At 34.0% G+C, this 24,285-nt stretch overlaps 1 protein-coding gene across 1 annotated transcript in view; it reads right to left on the bottom strand.

Annotated features, from left to right (window-relative positions):
• Positions 1–2,534: 2,534 nt before the first annotated feature.
• The window catches only part of LOC143256555 (alkylglycerol monooxygenase-like), a 34,312-nt gene continuing 12,561 nt past the window's right edge, over positions 2,535–24,285 (bottom strand). Inside the window, exons 6-12 of the mRNA XM_076513916.1 lie at positions 22,174–22,269; positions 21,553–21,619; positions 20,011–20,156; positions 18,713–18,847; positions 18,041–18,157; positions 14,797–14,879; positions 2,535–3,348 (exon numbers count right to left, since the gene is read on the bottom strand). Coding sequence (XP_076370031.1) covers positions 3,162–3,348; positions 14,797–14,879; positions 18,041–18,157; positions 18,713–18,847; positions 20,011–20,156; positions 21,553–21,619; positions 22,174–22,269 — 831 coding nt within the window. The 3' untranslated portion in view covers positions 2,535–3,161. The remainder of the gene's footprint in view (positions 3,349–14,796; positions 14,880–18,040; positions 18,158–18,712; positions 18,848–20,010; positions 20,157–21,552; positions 21,620–22,173; positions 22,270–24,285) is intronic.

Here is a 24,285-nt window from a genome sequence, read left to right as displayed (position 1 = left end):
TGTTTTATATAATTATATTTTTCACTTTGTTTATACAGTCTATTTAGGAAATAACTAAAATTAAGGAAAATAAATTGCTATAAGATAAAGGCATATTTGTGTGAAATGTTATACCTCATTGATTTTATGAATATACAAGAACACATCTTGATATTTAATAAACACTGTCTCTTCTTTCTTTCTTAGCTTTGAAAGGTGATCCATTTACTTTATTGAAATTTTTATAAAATATGAAATATACACGTTGTTTTTTGTTAGAACATTAAATACTTTTATATACAGGATATTCGCCGTATGCAATACTGACATATTTCATGTTTTAGCTACAGATGGTTGAGACATTTGTATCGTTCGTCTATTTCAGACGCTCCTTGCAGACGATGCAGAAGAGATCTGTTTTTGGATCTGTATCTGTTTTGTTTTTTATGAGTCAGCGTGTTTAAGTTCAGAAATACGTGTAATTTAAACACTTACTATTTTCACTTCACAAAACTACTGCTTGTGCTCTGAGGGGAATGACGTAACGAATTAATTTGTAACTTTTCTTTAGGCCTGGTAAGGCCAAGCGTGTTAAGGCGTGCGACTCGTAATGTGAGGGTCGCGGGTTCGCATCCCGGTTGCGCCAAACATGCTCACCCTTTCAGCCGTGGAGGCGTTATAATGTGACGGTCAATCCCACTATTTGTTGGTAAAAGAGTAGCCCAAGAGTTGGCGGTGGATGGTGATGACTAGCTGCCTTCCCTCTAGTCTTACACTGCTAAATTAGGGACGGCTAGCACGGATAGCCCTCGAGTAGCTTTGTGCAAAATTCGAAAACAAATATTTCTTAACATTTTCTATCGTATCTCTTGTTACTGCACTGTCACTTGTAAGTTAACAATTGCACCTGAGAATATGACAACACAACATAAAAATGTTTCTTACACATACGATTTTTGTTTGTAGAAATTTTTGCTGTAAAACAGTTATCTCGAAAATGATCATTTTTAGAGAAACTCGTCTGCTGGTAACAGTGACAAACAATGGGGCCGGAGACCCCTAAATTTCAGGAATAGCTACCTCTAATTTATAACTGATCTGAGGGGGAAAGAAAAACAGTCACGATTGCTCCCTGTCGATTATCGTGGGTTCGAATATCTTTTCCACCAAACATGTTTGATCGTTCAGCTATGGAGATGTTATTATGTGATGGTCTATCCCACTATTCGTTGGTAAAAGCACAACTCAAGAGTTGGCGGTGGAAGGTAATAACTAGCTACCTTCCCTCTAGTTTTTTAGTGCTAAATTAGGGACGGCTAGCGCAGATAGCTCTCGTACAGATTTGCGCGAAAGTCAAAAACCAAACGAACACAAAAATCACGTCGACTACACAGACAGGTTTAACCGGAGAGCGGTAATTTTGGTCCTGATTATAAGTCTCCAACAGCTAAAAGAAATGAGCATTTTAAAATACCTAATGCCGCTCGAACCTTGAACTTCCCGCTACGCAGAACGCAATGCCTACCGTTAAGCCATACTATGTTAATGTTATATCATTTGTAAAGAAGCCTAATACATTAAGAGAGTAATATCTCAACCAAATTATCTTATCTCGGTCAAGCAATATCTAGAAAAACAGCGTGTTTGTCTTCTTGAGCACTATAACATTCTTTCAAATATTCAAAACCCTTGACGTCTTCTTAACCACTCGGCTGACCTTTAGACCAACCAAGAAATATTTGATTAAAGGTTTCAGTTTTAAACGCGAAGAAATAAGTTGTTTTTCTTGGTGTAATAAACATGTTAGGTCTGGTACCGTATGGCACTTGTCACTATAAATTTCACCACTATGTTTCATATCTTTACTTGTGTTACTACGTAGGTGTTTGATTTTCATACCGTTCTTTGTGTTACTAGGTAGGTGTTTGATTTCGAAATAAAGGTCAAAGTTAAAATTGTAACCTTATTCTCATGCCCCATTTCTTCTCAAGATCGAGTTTATTTCATATTATTCGGGTTTCATATAGCGGTGTATTTTTTCAGGTACAGATTTTTGTACAACATCACATTGCTAGCTGAGTTTTAATCCATATAATCGAAACGAAGAGTATCGAGTGTTCATTTGGAAATGAACATTTATAATTTTGGCAAACTGAATGAAGAGGCGACCAGCGATAAGTGGAATCAATGTTGACTCGTTTCAGTACGTTTACACAAAGTTACACAAAGAGCTATATACGTAAAGCCTCTCTGAAGTTTTAGAAGAAAGGTAACTATTCTTTAAAAAAAAATATTAGGATATGACTGTCACTCTTGCAGCGTATCCGTGCTACCATTGCATTTAGCGAAGTTTTTCGGAAACGGACCTCGAACCATGAATCCTTGGAATCACATTATAAGCATTCTAATAAGTAGCTGACATTAGGCCTAGTAAAATGATGAAAGAGCACTGATTACTGTGAGATGTGTGTATATATTGTATATGAGTTAAGTAGACGCTACGGTAGAAGAATCGGTGTTTCTTCGATTAGTATAGAACAAACATATCTCAAAACCATGATTTGATTTGATTTTATAATCAACCACTTACATGGATTAGTGAAAACAGCAATAACTGAAAGTACAATATAATATCAGCAATATTCCAGTTCAAACTTTGAATTCAGAGACGTTAAATCAATTAATCACGATATTGTCGTAGAATAACGAAACTAAGACTAAATACACTAATCTCCGAAATAATACACTAATATCTTACTTCACACGAATTTCACGTGTTACTTATATGTATTGAATTTATATTTAGCGATTTTTTTTTCCCATTATGTTAAGGTAATCCACTATCGCCTCATAGTTAAAACTGGTTACGTAGATGAATTGATTATTAAGTTTTCGTTTATTTGTTGTTAAAAGCCAAGCTACAAAAAATGGGCTGTCCTATCGTGGGTACCATACATAAAAAAAGTGAATCCTTGCTCTAGAAATTTTTTGTAAAATAACTTTCATTGTATTTTGAGCCATCGGAACTTAATTGAGATTGTAATCTAACTTGAGATTGAATTTTAATGTGTGTTTGTTTTTTAAATTTAAGATTAACAAATATCTTGAACTTATATTCGTATCAGAAATTCCGATAATTAAACAGAACATTTAATTTTAAGAAAAGACTCAACGAGTTTGGTTTACTTCTGGTGAATCTTGAGAAAAGACATTTCCAGCTGTGAAAACCAGAAGAGACCACAAACGATGAACACGGACCGCAGAACTGTGGAAAGTATTTTTATGTCTCGTCCCAATGCAGGCAATATGTAAAAATCCACATAGAAATACAAGAAACAGCGCATACCTTCGACAAGAGGTCCACATTGTCTGAAAGAAACAAAGAGAACAATAATAACATCGTGTATAATTTTTATAAATCAAAGTAGTAATTTCAAGTACTACAAGTATGTTTGAAAGTGTTTTTATTTCTTTTGGTTTCATTAACCAATGCAGTAAAAAATATCAATTTTAATAGTTATTTTACTTTTGTTATTCACTGTTTAAATATAAAAAAAAAATTGGCTTTCAAATATATAACTTTTAGTTTTAATGTCGAGTCAATGTTGAGAATCACAAAATGGCCAGTGGGTTAATTAAACTACAGCAGCTAACCCTCAATAAAACATGCTTTTCTCTAGCACATAATTGATGTTTAACATATTCTACTTATGAGTTTACTTCTCCATACATAATTGCAAAGTATATTGACGAAGTTTGTTGTCTTTGGTTTAGAAACTCTTTGGGTACATTTCGTGAACGATAAGTAGCAAGAAATTATTATTTTCGCTATTGTTAGAAAGGCCAGTCAATCTTACAATGTGTGAGTTTGATTTATTAAATGTCCCTGCATTATTATTATCATCACAATGTTTATTTTGTTTCAGAATTTTCGTCCGAAGTACATAGCCGTCCTTAATTTTGAACTGGTGCACTTGAGGGAAAGTAGCTAGTCTACAGCACCAACCGCCACGTCTTGGGCTGCTTTTGGTTTGACCAGATAGTGAAACTTCACAGTCACTTTTATAACATGCTCACGGGCGTTTTTACGGTAACAAGCTTCTAGCCACACGCTCTAGAATTCAGAGTCAGCGCACTCTAATTACTATACCACACGTAACCTAATATACTGGCCTCCCGCTACGAAGGGAAATTAGTGTAACGTATAAACAGTTAGTGAAGTGAAACGTTTTGTTGTTTGTGACGAGACGTCCTGCAGAGCTAGCTCAGAATACTGACAGAAACGTCACTGGTGTCAAAAACCAAGACAGAAGTCAATATAGAAATTTCCAATCCATCTATATGTGCTTTACGTGGAATTTCATTAAAAGAAAAATGTATAATATCCTGTCATTTGTATTTATATATCTATATAGCATTCCTATATGTTTTACGTGCACGACATGCTACTCTGAAGTCTGTATAAACATATTGGTGATACACCCGTTGTTTAGCAGGAGTTAACAATGGACTGAGTTCTTCTACCCAAGATCTGGATATTTTGATAAAACTACAGATGGAATACAGATGTGTTTGTTTTGTTATAGCAAAACCACATCAGGCCATCTGTTGGGTACACCAAGGGGAATCGAACTCCTGATTTTAGCGTTGTAAATCCATAGACTTACCGCTCTACTAGGGAGGGACTTGTTGTTAACACAAAGCTACACGCTAGAATATCTATGCATGCCAAATGGGGTATCGAAACCCAATTTTCAGTGTTGTAAGTTCTCAGACATTTCACTGAGACACGCAAAAAGAGGCGTTTAAATTTTTAATAAAGATGTTATGTAAGATTCATTAATCTATTCTCTATACTCCTGTGATACAAATATTACAAATAAAACAATTTGAAATTGTGAGCCATCTAGATTTAGTAATAAAAGTGAAAAATATAATTAAAAGAAAATTAAATATATTGTGAAAATTCTCAGATCGCTTTTTTCAGTCGTATTTCTGTTTCCATTGAGGAGAGATTTGGTTTTAAAAATTTCATTAAAAGTGTGGTCTTCATTGTATTGACATAAACCATAATAACGCCAAGACAAATATAAGATATTTGTATACAACTTAAATATCATAAAACATTGCATTTTGTTTCAATAAAAACGTTTAAATGAATTTATACTTGCAATCAAAATAGAGGAACACCGAAGTTTAGAGGAATGCGTTTGTTTTTTTCTTATAACAAAGTCACATCGGACTACCTGCGGAGTCCACCGAAGGGAATTGAATCCCTGACTTTATCATTGTAAATCCGTAGACTTACCGTTGTACCAACGAGGAATTTAGAGGTATGTGATACTGCGTGGTCATTGTTTTAGGCCTTTAATACTGAACACTCCACAAATTTGCACATACTGAGGGTAGATGTATTTGATGTGTCAAATGGTTAATTGTACCTTATAAATTCTGAGATGCAGATATACCGTGTTTAACTCACAAGACAATGGTTATGAGTAAAGATTTTTTTTTCTTTTTTACTTTCAAAGAGGCATAATAGAAGTTACCCATTTATCAGTAGCGTCGTTATAAGTCATCACCGATCACTTGCAAAAGGAAAAGCCATTTGGTCATGCTTGTAAAGAGAAACAGACTTCCAAGCTAACCAGTATGTTCAACAGTACCGTGGAAATAAGTTACAAAAACTGTCATAATGTAAACATGTGAAGGACTTCACTGTTCTTGTGTTGTTTTAATAATTCAAACTGGTGGAAGAAGGGTAACAATGAGGAGAACAATTATTATTAGAGCTTAAACTGTGATATTCATCATGTAAATACTTTAAAAATACCTCGATGAACAAAGAGATTTTAACACACCGATGTAAATATCCGTCATGTATATACTGGCGTGATCCAAACTTGGTTTAAATTGCATTGATATCAGTTCTCTTGACATCATGATCACTCGTGAGCCTCATATCCGCTACTATCTGACATCTCTTAATTTCAAACCACACTTTTTAAAAAATGAGTTGCAATAGGGATAACTTTTAACATCTTATGACACTCCGAATCAAAGCTATTCTTTTTAAGAAAATGGTTCAATTTGATATCAGGTGAGATTTACGTACGTTCAATAAGTAAAAGTATTGTTTATAATATTTAATTATACAATTAAACATTTGCCATGCGTATAGAGACTCTCAAATGACATATAAATTTAAATGATATGATGATGTCGATACATAATGATATCTGTTTAACATCATCAAAAGATTGTTTGTTTGTTTTTTTAGGATTTCGCGCAAAGTTACACGAGGGTTATCTGCGCTAGCGATTCTTAATTTAGTAGTGTAAGACTAGAGGGAAAGCAGCTTGTCATCACCATCCACTGCCAACTCTTGGGCTACTCTTTTACTAACGAATAGTGGGATTGATCACAACATTATAACGCTACCACGGCTGAAAGGATGAGCATGTTTGGTGCGATGGGGATTCGAACCCGCGACCTTCAGATTACGAGTCGAACGCCTTTACCGACCAGGCCATACTGGGCCGTAATCATAAGAACCTGTAACAACTTCGTTTTATGACAGCTAACAGTCCAGGCATTATCATATTTTCTTTTAAAAGGTCATTCTATAAAATGTTTGTTTTTGTTAAGCGCTAAGCTACATAATGGACTGTCTGTGCCAAGCTTACCAGATGTATCGAAACTCAGTTTCTAGCATTATAAACTTTCAGTCTTACCTCTCAGACACTGGAAGGCTACAATACAAAAATAGTGTGTATTAAGATACAAAATGAAGATGTATTCCTCTGTATTTTGTTTGGATTCCACAACACCAACAACCTGAATACGTTAACAGTTAATCGTTTTCAAAACACCACGGATATTTAATGACTCTTTTGTTTTTGTAATTTTATTACAGAACTTGTGGTTCTCTAAACATGTATCTATATATGTAAATAACATGTTACAATGTTGAAATAAATAATCATCGGTAATTTAATGCTATTAACCCACGAAGTAATATCGTGCGATAAACACAAGATAAACCAAGTTCGAGGTCCTCCAAAACATATTTTATGGTGTGTGGAAAATATTTTTATTAGAAAAATAATTTATTGTATCTAATATTTTATTCGGCTACAGGTTTCATTTCGTTCTCTAGTTTACGACAACAAGAGAATTTGATGAGGATGGCAGGAATTGTGGACCAAACGTAACATTTTTTTTATTAGGTAGTTTCATATAAATCAGCCGACTTATACTTAGTTGACGAGTGGCTGTGATTAAGATAAGTTGTATAGAGTAATTTGACTGTATGCTATTCAGTATTGTCGAGTCCTATACTTTCCATCTGTCTGTCATATCAAGTTACATTACAATTACTTTTGTGTTTTTTTTCAACCCGACACAAGATGGTACCTTCAAATAATTGCTATTACTTTTATATAAATTTAAACTGGGAAAAAATGCGGTAGAGGGCGCTAAAACATCAATTTGGACAAGGGATTGTTTCTTAACGGACTATTCGGCGTTGATTTCAGAAATTTTGTTCTGGCGATATGAATGAGCCCCAAGTAGGGCATCAGTCTGTTGTGGATGAAGAAATATTAGGAGTTATTGTGAGAGCTAACATACAAACGATAGTTCGGGCACTTTTAGCAGACTTAGAAGTTTCCAGTGCAACTGTTTCTTGTCACCTAGCTGCAACAGGAAGTGTTAAAAAATTGGACAAATCGCTCGAATTGGCGGAATAGCAGAAACTGGTTAGGAACACCATTCTTGAAGCGAATTGTTATCTGCGAGGAGAAATGGATCCCGTACCACAAACGGAAAAGATCATGACAATGATTATATGCAAGTGATTTTAAAGAAATACGCTAAAAACTCCTGTACCCCCCAAAAAGGTCATGGTGACAATATGGTGGTCTGTAGAGGAAAATACTCCTTTCTGCAACCAGATGAAACAGTTACAGCACGATCTTATTGCCAACAAATTGATAAAATGCATAGAAAATTAACTACTAAACAGACAACATTGGTGAACAGACATGGACTGATTCTGCTGGAAGATAACGCCAGACACCATATCTCACAAATCACTATTTTAAAATCGAGATAATTGAAATATGAAATTTCGGAGCATCTACAATACTCACCTGACCTATCTCCAACAGATTATCACCTTTTTCAGCAATTGGAGCTGTTTTTCCGGAACAAAACATTTAGGAATCAGTAGACTATTGTTGAAGGGTTTGTTGTTTCTAAACAATGGAGTTTTATGGAGACGGGGATGTTTTCATTAGTATCCCATTGGTAGAAAACCATTGCAGCAAATGGAGCATATATTGATTAATAAAACTGGTATTTGTTAAAAATATGGCGTTTTAATTTTTACCTATACAATCGGACATTTCCTATCAGATGAACTAATCAATAACTTTGTAGTTATTAACGTGTGTGATACTAAACATGTGTGGTACTTGAGCAAAAATACGGTGTCTCCTAAATTAAGTTGTTTGTAAGATGCAATAATTTAAAAAATGTCCTATGAAAGTTTCATAAGATTGTGTTTCGTACGTGTACAATTGGCTTTAATTCTTAAGCATTATGTAGCTATCTTTTCTTCATATCTGCTGATGAATTTTATGCTATTTCATGTTTGTTTGTAACTAAGCACAAAGCTACATAATGCCCACCATGGGTATTGAAACCTGGTTTCTGGCATTGTAATCCTGTAGATATACCGCTGTGCCACTGGCGGAAGGGGCAATATTTCGAAACATTAATGAACCACGCTATTCATTCTGGTGTTTACTAAACGATATAGGCTTTTACATTGGTGGTAGCATTTACAGTGCTGGACTCTGACCAAGATGATATTCCAGATGAGGTCTTAGATATCAAAAAAATAACAACAGCAGCACCTCTACTATATTAGTAAGAATACTTGTGCCAACCCTTCAGAAACTACTTTGTAAATGAAAGGACATGGATTTTGTCAATTAGACAAGGGGTTCGGTATGGTCAGGTGGTTACGGCGTTTGACTCGCGATCAGATGGTCGCGAGTTCGAATCCCTATCCCACCCAATATGCTCGTCCTTTCAGCTGTGAGAGCGTTATAATGTGTTGGTCAATCCCACTACTCGTTGGTAAAAGAGTAGCCCAAAAGTTGGCTGTAGCTAATAAAGACAAGCCGTGTTCTATCTAGTCTTAGACTGCTAAATTAGGAATGGCTAGCACAGATAAGACTTGGACGAAAGTTTCCTTTTATTTTTCTAACGCCTAAGGCCCGGCATAGCCAGGTGGTTAAGGCACTCGACTCGTAATCCGAGGGTCGCGGGTTCAGATCCCCGTCATACCAAACATACTCGCCCTTTCAGCCGAGGGGGTGTTATTATGTGACGGTGAATCCCACTATTCGCTGGTAAAAGGGTAGTCCAAGAGCTGTTAGTGGGTGGTGATGACTAGCTACCTTCTCTCTAGTCTTAAACTGCTAAATTAGGGAGGGCTATTTGGTAAATATCACAGAAATTGAAATTAACCACTACTGGCCACCATTTTTACGGTATGTAGAAAACTCGCATTACCGTTTTGTTTCCTAGTGCATTCACTACTTATTTGTTAGAGTCAAGTATTTAGTTTGTATCAGTAAGATTGAGATACAAGGTATATAACTCGTTCTTATGTAGACAAGTTATCCTATTTTCTAAAATATTAGTAATACATGTTGGAGTAAGTTTAATCTGTTATGATGCTAGTTGAAAGATCAAAGTTTTATAAATGTATTGAAGACTACACTTGTTCACTTGGATGTTCAACAATTAAACACACAGGAACATTCCGGTAAAAGGTTCTGGAAAACGTAATTTTAAATAAAAAATAGAACTAAAATAGTAAAGGTGATATTCAATCTACTTAACTTTTTCTTAAATTCTCAAACATATTCATTAAAAAAAATCCCAGATTTGGACGTCACGAAAGACTACTGTACAACATATCATACGTTAAATACATTTGGTTTTTGTTGTCCAACATTTCTGTATTTTTGCCCACTACCTTTTTCATTCATGTCTTTCAATGTGTATAAAAATGAAGTGTTTATTCATTTTGAATTAAGGTGTAATCCGTATTGTTTGTTTTAATAATGTTAGCTTTACTATACAATAGTTGTTACAAAGAAAAAACACTTATTGCTACAATCTAAATGAAGATAAATAATAAATACTAAAGCTTATAAGAACATTTATGCATGATGTTTCTGTATATTTCTGTATTACTAAAATCATGGACAAATAATATTAAAAATACAGATATTATTTAAGTATTACAAAGAATAATGAAGTTCGGCATGGCCAAGTGTGTTAAGGCATTCGACTCCTAATCCGAGGGTCGCGGGTTCGAATCCCGGTCGCACCAAACATGCTCGCCCTTTCAGCCGTGTGTGTGGGGTATAATGTGACGGTCAATCCCACTATTCGTTGGTAAAAGAGTAGCCCAAGAATTGGCGGTGGGTGCTGAAGACTAGCTGCCTTCCCTCTGGTTGTACCCTGCTAAATCAGGGACGACTAGCAAAGATAGCCCTCGAGTAACTTTGCGCGAAATTAAACAAACAAAAATATTGAACGAAATATTCGTATTATAGAGGAGAAATAATTTATCGAGAGTACTTTTAGGCTTAAAATATCATTACATTTTACTGAAAACAAAATATCATCGAGTCACATTTCAACCTACTAGTTACATAAATAACAATAATAAACAGAGTTAGAAAAGAATGGTAAAAACCTCAAATCTAATGCTAGTTCTAAATCAGTACATCTCAACCTTTTCCAACATAATTCACCCTATAAGTTTTCACAACAGCTCACTCACACCAGTTTGAGAAAATATAATAACACACTAAATTAAAACACAAATTCTTTATTATGATCTAAATATGCACCAGATTACAACTAGAATGAAAGGAACAAAAATAAACGTATTTATCAAACTACAACTAGAATAAATAATAATAATTAATAACTTTATCTGTTTATGAATATGCTGTATAGGTAATAATGCTCATTCATCTCATCATTCTAATTCACCCTGATATCTTTAACCCATGGGTGAACCATTTATCAAATTGAGAAGCACTGTTCTACAGGGTGTTCGGAAAGTCACTGTGCACTTATATATTTATTAACAGACATGTTTCAATATAGAATACAGAGGTAAATATGAATGACAATTATAAACTATTATGTTGAAAGTGACCTCCGTTGGCATCAATACAGGTTTGGATCCTTCTTATTTTGTTTCTAAACACCGCTATCAGTTGCTGGCTTGAAATAGACTGAATGAATGTTGTTATCGCTGCTTTCAAAACTGCACAGTGACTTTCCGAACACCCTGTAGAATACAAGCTTTGAAGTACATTTGACGCTAGGCTATTAGTAAGACACTGAGCTTTGGGTGTATTACAGAGGTTGAATAATATACCATATACAAACGGTGTAAAAGGCAAAGTAACCACTGCCATATAAATTCTAATTACAGGTTGCTACTAACGAACAAAGTGATTGGCTCAAAACGTTGTTGGTAAATAAGAGTAGGTAGGTGTTATCGTAACTATTGGACACAGTTGTTGTTAAGTTTCCAAGTGGTGTTAAAATTAGCACACATGCTACTATCACATTTCACCATAATTAGTACAAACACCACCTTAATTAGAACACATTCTACTGTCACGCATCATCATAATTAGTACACACTATCTACTGTCACGCATCACCATAATTAGTGCACATATTCTACTGTCACGCATCACCATAATTAGTGCACATATTCTACTGTCACTCATCACCATAATTAGAACACATATTTTAGTGTCACACATCACCATAATTAAAACACACATTTTACTGTTACACATCACCGAAATTAGAACACATATTTTAGTGTCACACATCACCATAATTAAAACACACATTTTACTGTTACACATCACCGAAATTAGAACACATATTTTAGTGTCACACATCACCATAATTAAAACACACATTTTACTGTTACACATCACCGAAATTAGAACACATATTTTAGTGTCACACATCACCATAATTAAAACACACATTTTACTGTTACACATCACCGAAATTAGAACACATATTTTAGTGTCACACATCACCATAATTAAAACACACATTTTACTGTTACACATCACCGAAATTAGAACACATATTTTAGTGTCACACATCACCATAATTAAAACACACATTTTACTGTTACACATCACCGAAATTAGAACACATATTTTAGTGTCACACATCACCATAATTAAAACACACATTTTACTGTCACACATCACTATAATTAGTACACACATCACCATAATTAAAACATCTCTTACTGTTACACATCACCGAAATTAGTACACAAATTCTACTGTCATACATCACCATAATTAAAAGAGATATTCTACTATCATACATTACTATAATTAGTACATACAGAACCATAATTAGAACACATTTTACTGTTACACGCCATTATAATTTGTGCACACATTCTACTGTCCCACATATCTGTAATTAGTGAACATATTCTACTCTCACGCATCATCATAATTAGATCACACATTTTAGTGTCACACATAACCATAATTAGTACACACATTCTACTGTCACACATCACCATAATTAGTACACATTCTACTGTCACACATCACCATAATTAGTACACATTCTACTGTCACACATCATTATAATAAGTACTCATTCTACTATCACACATCATTATAATTAGTACGCATTCTACTATCACATGTCACCATAATTACTACACATTCTACTGTCACACATCACTATAATTAGTACACATTCTACTGTCACACATCACCATAATTAGTACACATTCTACTGTCACACATCATTATAATAAGTACTCATTCTACTATCACACATCATTATAATTAGTACGCATTCTACTATCACATGTCACCATAATTACTACACATTCTACTGTCACACATCACTATAATTAGTACACATTCTACTGTCATTAGATCACATATTATGCTGTCACAGATCACCATAATTAGTACACATTCTACTGTCACTCTTCACCATATTAGTACATATATTTTACCATCATTCATCACTATAACTTCCTATGTTTACTTATTATGCTATTATAGATTATGATTATGTGTACATGGGTATTTTCATATTGATGTTTTACTTCCTTATGCTGATTAATAAGAAGGAACTTTAAAATACTCTGTTTAACAGTTATTGAAAAAACATTGTTCTTCTTTGTTGGTACAACAAATGAAAATGCGTAATATTAATGGTATATGGATGTTACCATGATAGTGATAACGTTACCGTTATAATAACGTTAAATACTTGGCTGTTACCATGATAGTGATAACATTAACGTTATAATAATGTTAAATACCTGGCTGTTACCATGATAGTGATAACGTTAACGTTATAATAATGTTAAATACCTGGCTGTTACCATGATAGTGATAACGTTAACCTTATAATAATGTTAAATACCTGGCTGTTACCATGATAGTGATAACGTTAACGTTATAATAATGTTAAATACTTGTCTGTTATCATGATAGTGATAACATTACCGGTAAAATAATGTTAAATACCTGGCTGTTACCATGATAGTGATAACGTTAACCTTATAATAATGTTAAATACCTGGCTGTTACCATGATAGTGATAACGTTAACGTTATAATAATGTTAAATACCTGGCTGTTACCATGATAGTGATAACGTTAACCTTATAATAATGTTAAATACCTGGCTGTTACCATGATAGTGATAACGTTAACGTAATAATAATGTTAAATACCTGGCTGTTACCATGATAGTGATAACGTTAACGTTATAATAATGTTAAATACTTGTCTGTTATCATGATAGTGATAACATTACCGGTAAAATAATGTTAAATACCTGGCTGTTACCATGATAGTGTTAACGTTATAATAATGTTAAATACTTGTCTGTTATCATGATAGTGATAACATTACCGGTAAAATAATGTTAAGTACTTGACTGTTACCATGATAGTGATAACATTACCTTTAAAATAATGTTAAATACTTGGCTGTTACCATGATAGTGATAACGTTACCTTTAAAATAATGTTAAATACCTGGCTGTTACCATGATAGTGATAACGTTAACGTAATAATAATGTTAAATACCTGGCTGTTACCATGATAGTGATAACGTTAACGTTATAATAATGTTAAGTACTTGTCTTATACCATGATAGTGATAACATTACCTTTAAAATAATGTTAAATACTTGGCTGTTACCATGATAGTGATAACGTTACCTTTAAAATAATGTTAAATACTTGGCTGTTACCATGATAGTGATAACATTACCGTTATAATAATGTTAAATACTCTACTGTTACCACGATAGTGATAACATTACTGTTATAACAACGTTAAGTACTTGTCTGTTACCATAATAGTGGAAAATTACCCTAAACATAACGCCTAAGACATGGCTGTTACCATAATGCTAAATACATGGGTGTTATCATAATACCTAAGATATGGTTGTTACGATAATGCTAAATACATGACTGTTACCATTATACAAATGGCATGATTGTAGCAATAGTATCTGTCAAAGGCAAAGCACATTTTTTTTCCAAAAAGTTAATGTTGAGCCATTCCTATCTCGGCAAGTTCTCCCTTAACAAAAAACATCTTACGATAGAAGTAGTAAATGCTTGGTAGGTACATTTTGATTGAAATTTAGGGTTACAGGTTCGTAACTATCAGATGGACTTACCTTTTGTCCATGATAGTAGAAAAGGACAATATTGTAATGAAACAAAACACCACTCCACTAATTAACACCGCTTGAGGTATTACCTGTGTTGAAGACATAAAACATAAACATAAGGATACCTAAACACCATTCATTAAACATTCAAGTAAAAGATATTGCTTAGTAGCAAATGTTATATACTTAACATGCATATGTTTAATCAGAGGGAAATCAACAAAGTCCCTGCATAATACATGGATTATGTATGTATTATTACAATGGTTTTGAATTTACAGGCCCCCAGTGGTACAGCGTTATGTCTGTGAACATACAATGCCTGAGCTATAAATAACCTGCGCTTAGCTTTTTGCTTAACTACGAATGAATAAGAACGAAAGTGAATTGAATATACAACAAATCAGAAAATTACGTGACAGTTACGTCCTATCAAGATAGAACCGAATGTATCAAAACTACATTTTAATATTGTTTGATAGTTTGTAAGTAGAGTGATACCATCGAAAACTGATAGCTGAAGAGTTATCCAATAGCGCTTTATAACGTCAAGTGTTCATATTCTCAAACCCTTAAGATATCTTCAGATCAGCAACATGAAATTCACAAGATGGGGGATATCTTTTGCTTTTAATGACATTGGAAAACAAAGAACTATGGAACAACTTGGGGCAGCAGGACCATTCTGAAAGATGCCTGCAATAATCTGTATCCGAGCCACGGTAAGAAAAATGTTTCATTGTAACAGGTAACAATCCACGAACACAAAGGTTAGTGGCAAGTGCCGTCCACGTGCCTCAGACATCAATATGTAACTTAATAGTATAGGATTTTCGTCTGGAAAATCCATGAAATACACGTGTACACAAGCTTCCTCAAGTACATAACAGTTCAACCGTTACATATTTTAAGAAGCTGGAGAATGAAACGGGTATTCATGCTATTCCATACGAAAATATACCGCTCGAGTTAACGTATGGAATTATGTGTGTTTTTACTGCGGAAGAGGAGGTTTGAAAATAGTCGTACCTCTGCACTAGATGCATTATGTTAAGCAATAGAGAAGAACACCATGCTTTAAAATGAAAGCCTCATGACGGAGCCTTTTGTAATGTAAACTATACTGTAGGAAACATTGCCAACTTGCACTTAAATCACTTGTTCTTGTTGTATTTGTATTAAGCACAAAGCTACACAATGGGCTATCTGTGCTCTGCCCACTTCGACTGCCTGGATCATTAAGGCCGTCAACGCATTGAGACTCATTACTTTACTAAAGATGTGGCTGCACTTGATTGGTTGTTGTGCGGCCGCACAGCTTAGAGAGAACAGTGGTTTGCAGACTTACAACTTTAAACTCTGAGATCTGAACTGAAACAACCAATTGGATATATGAAAACGAAAGAAAAATGTTACCCTCGATGACTATCACCTCATAGCTTGATTTTCCATAGTAGCAGTTTATGGCAGTATATATACAGCTTACCAGTCGCCATCCGCACTTGTCACGCTACAACTTCAAACACATGAACGACTACCATAAGTATCATTTCAACCGTCACAGTCACACCATTATATCAGTATACGTATATAAATATTGAACTGTAGTGCTTGTCCTATGCCGATTATCCGCAACAGATCCATAATAGAATATACATGTCAGGCATGCATAATGTGAAAACTGTGGTAAAAAACTGCGTTAATTAAAACAAGAAAAAAAAATTCGGATCAATATTGCCTGAATAGTTGCCAAAGCGCCCTCTATTAGAAGGAAAATTTATACAAAAACGGAATTTCAGCTCGTACCTCTTTAATATATTATATATATATGTATATATATATATAAGATAATTTTGCATGTTTTTAGTGTCAAACAATAAGTAATTATTAGTATAGTTAGTTTAAGACCCCACACCAACACAGAAATGTATTATATTGGCTAGATAAGACATATATACGTTGTGATATATTTTGGTGGTGGGTCTGCTTCGTTAAGGCTTAAAGGGTATTGTAGGTAGAAAAACTTTGTTGTTTTCAACTCGCAAGTTAAAATAACACACGAACAATCACACGTGCTTAGTGTTGTTTGGTGGTTAAAGATACTTTATATATGTCTTAGTTAGTTAATTAACCTACCGTGTGTTATCTACTTAGATATACTCAGCTTCTCTGTCTAGTTGTATTTACTTAACTCACGTTACTGATATTTCTATAATATTTTGTAAGAAGTTATTTTACCTTTCTAGCTTTGTATGTATGCATATAAGAAGCACAAAATCCTGAAGATAACAAGTGTCTACTTAGAACCCATAATTCAGTGGAGATACTCAACAGTACAGAACAGGCTTTCAAAAAAGTTCGCGACCGATTAGTTTAAAAAATGTTTTTTTTTAGTCGGTTGATTTGGGTATTTGATGTTAAGGACAAGGTTACACATTGGGGCATCAGTGCTCTTCCAATCAAGAATATCAAAACCCGATTTCTAGATTAATAGGTTCGTAGACATACCACTGTGTCAATGGAAACATTCCTTTTTAATATTTCGTCTTTTTTACAAAACGTTTTACGCCAAAATTCAATGTAATATCTACCTCGAGGCCCATCATCTGTTGTGATGGTAAACCTATAAATGTCCAGTTTAAGCAATAAAGTTGCTGCCGTAGTTTTATCCATGGCTGAGATTAGTTAATACATAGGTTTCTGTACATCTACTCCTCTGAAATATTTTATAACGATCTACCATATTGTATTGTATCTCTTCTCATCAAATGTGAGGGTTTCTAATGCTAAAAATTAGGTTTCGACGCTCGCTGTATCCAGAGCACAGATAGCTATGTAGTTTTGTGCTAATAAAGAAACAAACACACATCATATTGCTGCTGTAAAGTCTTACACAATATTTCAGTCTGAGATAGTTTCTTTAAGGTGCCTTATAATCGGTGCGTTAGTCCACCTGGCAATTATATCACAAAATAAGAAGCCCAATAATCCAACCTTTTAAATAAGCAGACCTGCTTTTTTAGGGTGTTATATATATATCATTATTTGTTTGAAAGCTTCAGCTTTCATTAATAATTTATTTCCATTCAAAAATTATGCGGGATCTTAGGCCAAAGTTGCCAAACCTTCATATAGAATATCACACACACAACACTATTTGATTTTTTTAAAGGAAGTTGAGGAGCTTACAACAAAATTTTCATGATCGAAATTATTTATTAAATCACAACTTACATTGACCTATACATACCTGATGTTGAAGAGACAGATCAATGTAGAAAACAGCTACAATGTAGGAGTGGAAATGGAGATACATTATACACCATGTTGGTAGGTGAGGATCATACTTCTCTCGTGGACCATGGATCTTAAGAAATACGGAAAAACTAATCATCATCTGGATCTTAAGAAATAAGGACAAACTAATCATCATCTGGATCTTAAGAAATAAGGACAAACTAATCATCATCTGGATCTTAAGAAATAAGGACAAATTAATCATCATCTGGATCTTAAGAAATAAGGACAAATTAATCATCATCTAGATTTTAAGAAATAAGGACAAATTAATCATCATCTGGATCTTAAGAAAAAAAGGACAAATTAATCATCATCTGGATCTTAAGAAAAAAAGGACAAATTATCGATCATATGGAATATCCTTATTGAATAATGATATGGATCTTAGGAAACGAACCACACGAGACTATTAATTTTCATGTTCTTCCTAAACGCATGTTGATATCTTGAAAGTTTCTTTAAACAATGTTAGTGGTGTCTGTATAGATCAATACTTCCAACAAAATTTCTCTATAGCTCTTAATGTAACAGTTTTAGCTTTTCACGAGATATTTTGGAAGCGAGTGATTCTATGGTTTATTTAATAAATATGATTAGAGATAAAAAATGCAGGAAAACTCACATCAGGGATGTCTTCTTTCAGTCCAAGTCTAGGTTTTCCTGGAGACCAACCGGGTCCTTTGAAGAGCACCGACAATTTGTTGTTGAATCCTTTAATGTTCCAGAAGGATTTTAGCAATTTTCCACAGGCAGAAAACTTAGAACGAAATACAGACTTCGTGATACCTTTCAAAGAATCTAATATACTTAATTTGTAATCGTTACTAACATATATTAAACATTTACATATTGTAAATATATCGATATAAGTCTAAACGGTTCTATTATGGAAATAAAAAATATAAAATGTTGATGCTAATTACTTTTGCTATTCATTTAATTAAAACTCACGTACATCAAGAGTTACCAATAAACTTTAAGTTAAGTATTTCCTGCTAGTAAAGTATTCTGGACAACTTTTGTTTGTATATAGTTGTGAAACCTGTTTACTTGTTTGAAGTTAAGCAATAAACTACACAACTGGCTGAGCATGGCCAGGTGGTTAGCGTGCTTGACTCGTAATCTGAGGGTCGCGAGTTCGAGTCTCTATCACATCATAAATGCTCGCCCTTTCAACCATGGAAGCATTATAATCCTACTATTCGTTGGTAAAAGCTACACAACATGCTATCAGGAGGAAGACGTCCAAGTGAGCCTCACCCTCCCTAATCTATGACGACCAAACTCCAGTAATGATAAGAAGAAGAACGGGCTATCTGTGCTATGCCCACCAGAGGTATCGAAACCTAATTTCTAGTGTAAGCCCGCAGACATACTGCCGTGCCATTAAGGAACGCCCAAATTGATTTAACGCATAACCTAAATCAAAACTGATTAACCAATACTAATAAGTAAAATCAATATAAAAATCAGTACGTGCTCATAACTTTTAGCAGCAATATGAGTAAAAAAATGTGGGAGTAGAATCACCATGGTTGCAATATATTTGCATAAAATCATGACCTAAGCTCACTCTTCTGCTGGAATGACTTTTTATTAAATTTTTGGACAGAGAGTGAAGGCAACCAAAAGCTTTGTCCAAAGAAATCTATGTAACTAATTCTGGACAAAAGGTTTTTTTCTTTTGAAAGTGCTTTGTTTTAGTCTGTCAGTAAAAGTAAGTGAATAATACGTGAAAACATTATCACTTTTCGTTTTACAGGTTTCTTATACATCAAGAGTAGACGTAATAATGGAGATTTATTTCACATTGTCAACCTTATACAAGTGTGTAGTTCGTTTAATTTCACTGGTAAGTAAGTATCACTACTACGTGTATTTAATAACAACTATAGATATGCGACTGATATCACAACTCACCTGTATGTAAACTGGATTAAACGTTTGTATAGGCTGCGTCAAACCAAACACAACCTCTTCGTCTTCCACCTGAAAGGTACCGAACATCCTGTCCCAAATAATGAAAACTCCAGCGTAGTTCTTGTCAATGTAGTACTTATTACAACCTGTGTTGGTGTCATAGTAAAGTAGAAAAAACAAACAAACCAAAATAACACAATTTACATGGTTATTCGTTCATTTATCTCTGTGATAATGTTATCTTTTCATAAATTTCGATATGTTGTGAAGTCTCATCTACTGCCTTCCATTAATAAAATTTACAATATAACTGAATAATGGTTAATGTTATTTAACCAGGGATATTAAACTGCTAAATATTTCTGGTTACTTTCAGATCAAATCCAAGTATAAACAACCGCCACCTACATAGTTGTAGCTACACTACTCTAACGAGGGCAAAATAAATGATCTAAATGTGTACTAACATGACAGTTTCCTTGCTGATTTAAATTTCTCATAACATTTCTCGTTAGGCCTAGAAAAAAACTGTTTCTTATTACATGCTGAAAAATAGGATAGGCAGGTAGGCATTTCCTTTTATTTTACATTTTTTACGTCCTTGAAAATATAGTAGAGAGGCACAGTACTGAGATAATTGCGTTTTATCACTGTGTCCTTTACTTTACTGGCACTTTCGACTTTTATGGGACATTTTGATTTAGGCCTACAGTGAAGTTCAATTGATTTCACAGCAAACGTGTCTACTAATTGCTCTAATTCAATATCCAATGAAACTACACATCGAAATGTGTTGATGCCTGCTTGTAATCATTCGAGTTTAGTTTAAGATGGTATAACTAAAACAGGTCTTCCACTATTCCAGGAAAACGTGACATTGTCACCTCGATGGAACTTTTAACATTACGTGAATGGAAGCTCAGCTATAATTGGGAGAATTTTGACATACTACACTAATTAACAAATCATTAACGGGGTTTCTTATGTCCTTGCGCAATACGGTAGCAAACTGATGAAATAATTTAATGAAAGTAAAATTAATTACTCGAAAAGTGTTTTTCATTAGGGTTGGTTGGGAGATTATTTTTTTCTGGGGGGTAGCGTTAAAAAGCCGTAGGGTTGGGTATTTTTACGTGGGGTTGGTCGACGAACCACAAACAAAGCTTTTTTCTTTCATGCCTTATTGCAACTTATTTAAATTGTAGCAGGTTCCCTGAAGTATCCAGGAAGGAAAACTAGTAGAAGCAATTGATCCTTGTTATATATTAATTCATTTATAAAAGTGTGTTTTAGCAGAGCAATCTTTATTACAATTAACTGTCATAGTACCTGTGTTAAATAAGTAATTTATTATTTATGCACTGTATAAGTATGGGTATCTGAGATGCTTGTTTAATCAAATAATAGTTTAAACTGGTATTGAACCAGAAGATGGAGCAAGCTCCAAAAATGGAATGGAATTAATATTTCTCTTGTGAGAACATAACGTTAGCAACGTAAATGCCACACAGATAGAGATAAAAAGACAATAGTCTAGATTACCATGGTGCACTCGGTGATGGCTGGGTGTATTGAGAATATGTTCTAGGGGTCCCAACTTTCCTACAACCTGGAAAATTTGGTTGCATTGAGTGGACCTGCTACATACGTTGCATTTATTAAATATTATCATATGGTTTATAGAAAAAATAAATAAATACATATAAGTAAACAATAAAAAAAAAACAGTTTCTAAAAAGAAGTTCCATTCTGTGAAACAAAAATTATTTTAATCAAGCTATACGATTAAAAATACAACATTAGCAGTTATATGTTTAAAAATATGTGCGAGTATAATAGATACATAGCTTTAAAACTGTTGATAACAGTGGATAAAACTTTACTGATGCCATTAGAGAAATATGTAAAAATATCAGAGGCCGTTATATTTTACTAACTTCACGTATTTGACTTGAACCAACGTTTGGATTTAATAAACTGCCAATTAATAAGTTAATCAACAAAGTTCATGGAGATTATCCAATAAAGTGGACCATTACAACATATATGTTATAATGAAATGTCATAAGCCCTAAAACATTATCCATGAACCTGGAGCCTTTATTCAATAACTGATTACTATAAATATGTACTTTAAAGACACAGAAATGTTTTGTTGTTTACCTGAGTATGTAGCCAACTTTGATAAAGCAGATTAAGTTCATGATGGGTGAAATATACAGCAGGAGGTATTGCTAAGGCCAATGGGAGATAGATCAGCTGAAAAGAATAATTATATTCTCATTAACTTCTAGTTTGACATCAGTACTTTTACTTATTTCACTTTTCTTTATGAATTTTGTTTTCTCGACAGTAGAATAAAAGATACGTTAATCTAACGAACCTTGGAAAGACTTGGAATGAAATATCACATCAAATTATTAGAAATCACAAAATTGTAACTGAAGTATATAAAGCCAATGTATAATATGCTATTATCAAGCTGCTATATCTAAAATAAGATTGTTTTTCTATCGTTGGGCAGTAAACAAGCTTAATGGATGTTAATTTTCCTTCAATCAGGTAAGTAAGAAGTCAATAGAAAATGGTTCTTTTGAGTAGCAACTTTCTGGGGAAACGTTTTTAGTTAAATGTTTTGCCAGACTTTCATTTCTAGACAAACATAAGCAGTTTGTTTTAAAAGTAGATTTGGGTAGTAACTGAAACACTTTAAATCCATCTTTGTTAATTTATGATGTATATATGTATATATTTTTTTCCTAAGCTACTAACACTTAAAACTTGTTTTTTGTCTTAAAGAACATTATTTATAGGGAATAATAAATGAAGCAGAATCTAGAACATTATGAACATCTGTTACGTTTGTGTAAGGCTTTTATGCTGTGTTATAAACACCTGTTTCTTTTAAACTTTCTTATGAAATACAATTACAGGTTTTTCATACATTTACGATATCTTTGAGCACATACAAACGTAAAATGCTCATATAATGACACTTTGTTTAAATTAAAGGATTCACAATTTCTTTAGATGACCTAAATACGAAACTTTTTCATACGTGCTGGACACGAACGTAATCTAAAAGTAAGTTTGTTTGTTTTTCTTATAGCAAAGCCACATCGGGCTATCTGCCTAGCCCACCGAGGGGAATCAAACCCCTCATTTTAGCGTTGTAAATCCATAGACATACCATTGTACCAGCGGGGGCCTCAAAGTAAGAAAATTGTTCATCAACTTACTGAACACTGAAATAATTCCTTACGAATAGGCGTTCGACTCGTAATCCGAGGGTCGCGGGTTCGAATCCCGATCGCACCAAACATGCTCGCTGTTTCAGGCGTGGGGGTGTTATAATGTGACAGTCAATTCCATTACTTGTTGGTAAAAGAGTAGCCCAAGAGTTAGCGGTGGGTGGTGATGACTAGCTGCCTTCCCTCTAGCCTTACACTGCTAAATAAGGAACAGCTAGCGCATATAGCTCTCGAGTAGCTTTGCGCGAAATGAAAAAAAACAACAACAAAACAAACCTTACAAATACTAGACAGTTTCTCCTTTTGATTTAAAATAAAATACTAGAGTAATTAATTATCACCATTAAATGTTGGGTACACATTAAGTAAACAGCTCGAATCTTTTGTAATTCTTGTGTCTAATCACATTACAGAGCCACCTTCTCCAGTGGCATGTCTGCGGACTATAACACCACTAGAATCTAGAGCCCATGAAGTAGCTTTGTGCTTAATTCTAAAGAAACAAACAAACAAACAAAGACATCATAGACCGTATGAGGATATTGATTAGAGACATCTGGCTGAAATAGGTAAAAGAAATTGAAAGGAATGGGTTCGTCTCGAAGCTAAAAAATCAGCATGTTTTAAACAGACATATAAGATGAAACATTTCTGAATAGGATGAAACATTCCATGAAACACTTCTGAGAGGACTTGCTGAAAATATTTTAGGAAGTAGAATAATAAAACATGCTAAAACATTCTGCTATCTTTTCCTACTTATTTTCCCACTACTTTTGACGTTATATGATATTTCGGGAAAATCGGGTCCCACGGTGAGAATACGGAATTATAAAGGCTAAAATGTATATTCCGATTTCTCGCGGTAAATGTAGCATACACAATCCATTGTTGAACTTTGCGCAAAATCAACAACAGTGGAAATCAGTTTACACTGTACCAGCGATAGTTGCCGCATTCAACTTTTTGTACGATCACTGTGGAATTTAAATGTTGTATGCGTGCCAGTTGTTTGCATATCTGT

This window comes from Tachypleus tridentatus, chromosome 7 (assembly GCF_004210375.1).
Source record: "Tachypleus tridentatus isolate NWPU-2018 chromosome 7, ASM421037v1, whole genome shotgun sequence".
In the NCBI taxonomy this organism is placed as follows: Eukaryota; Metazoa; Arthropoda; class Merostomata; order Xiphosura; family Limulidae; genus Tachypleus; species Tachypleus tridentatus.
Note: the sequence above shows the minus strand (reverse complement) of the source record. Positions and strands in the feature narration are given on the sequence as shown.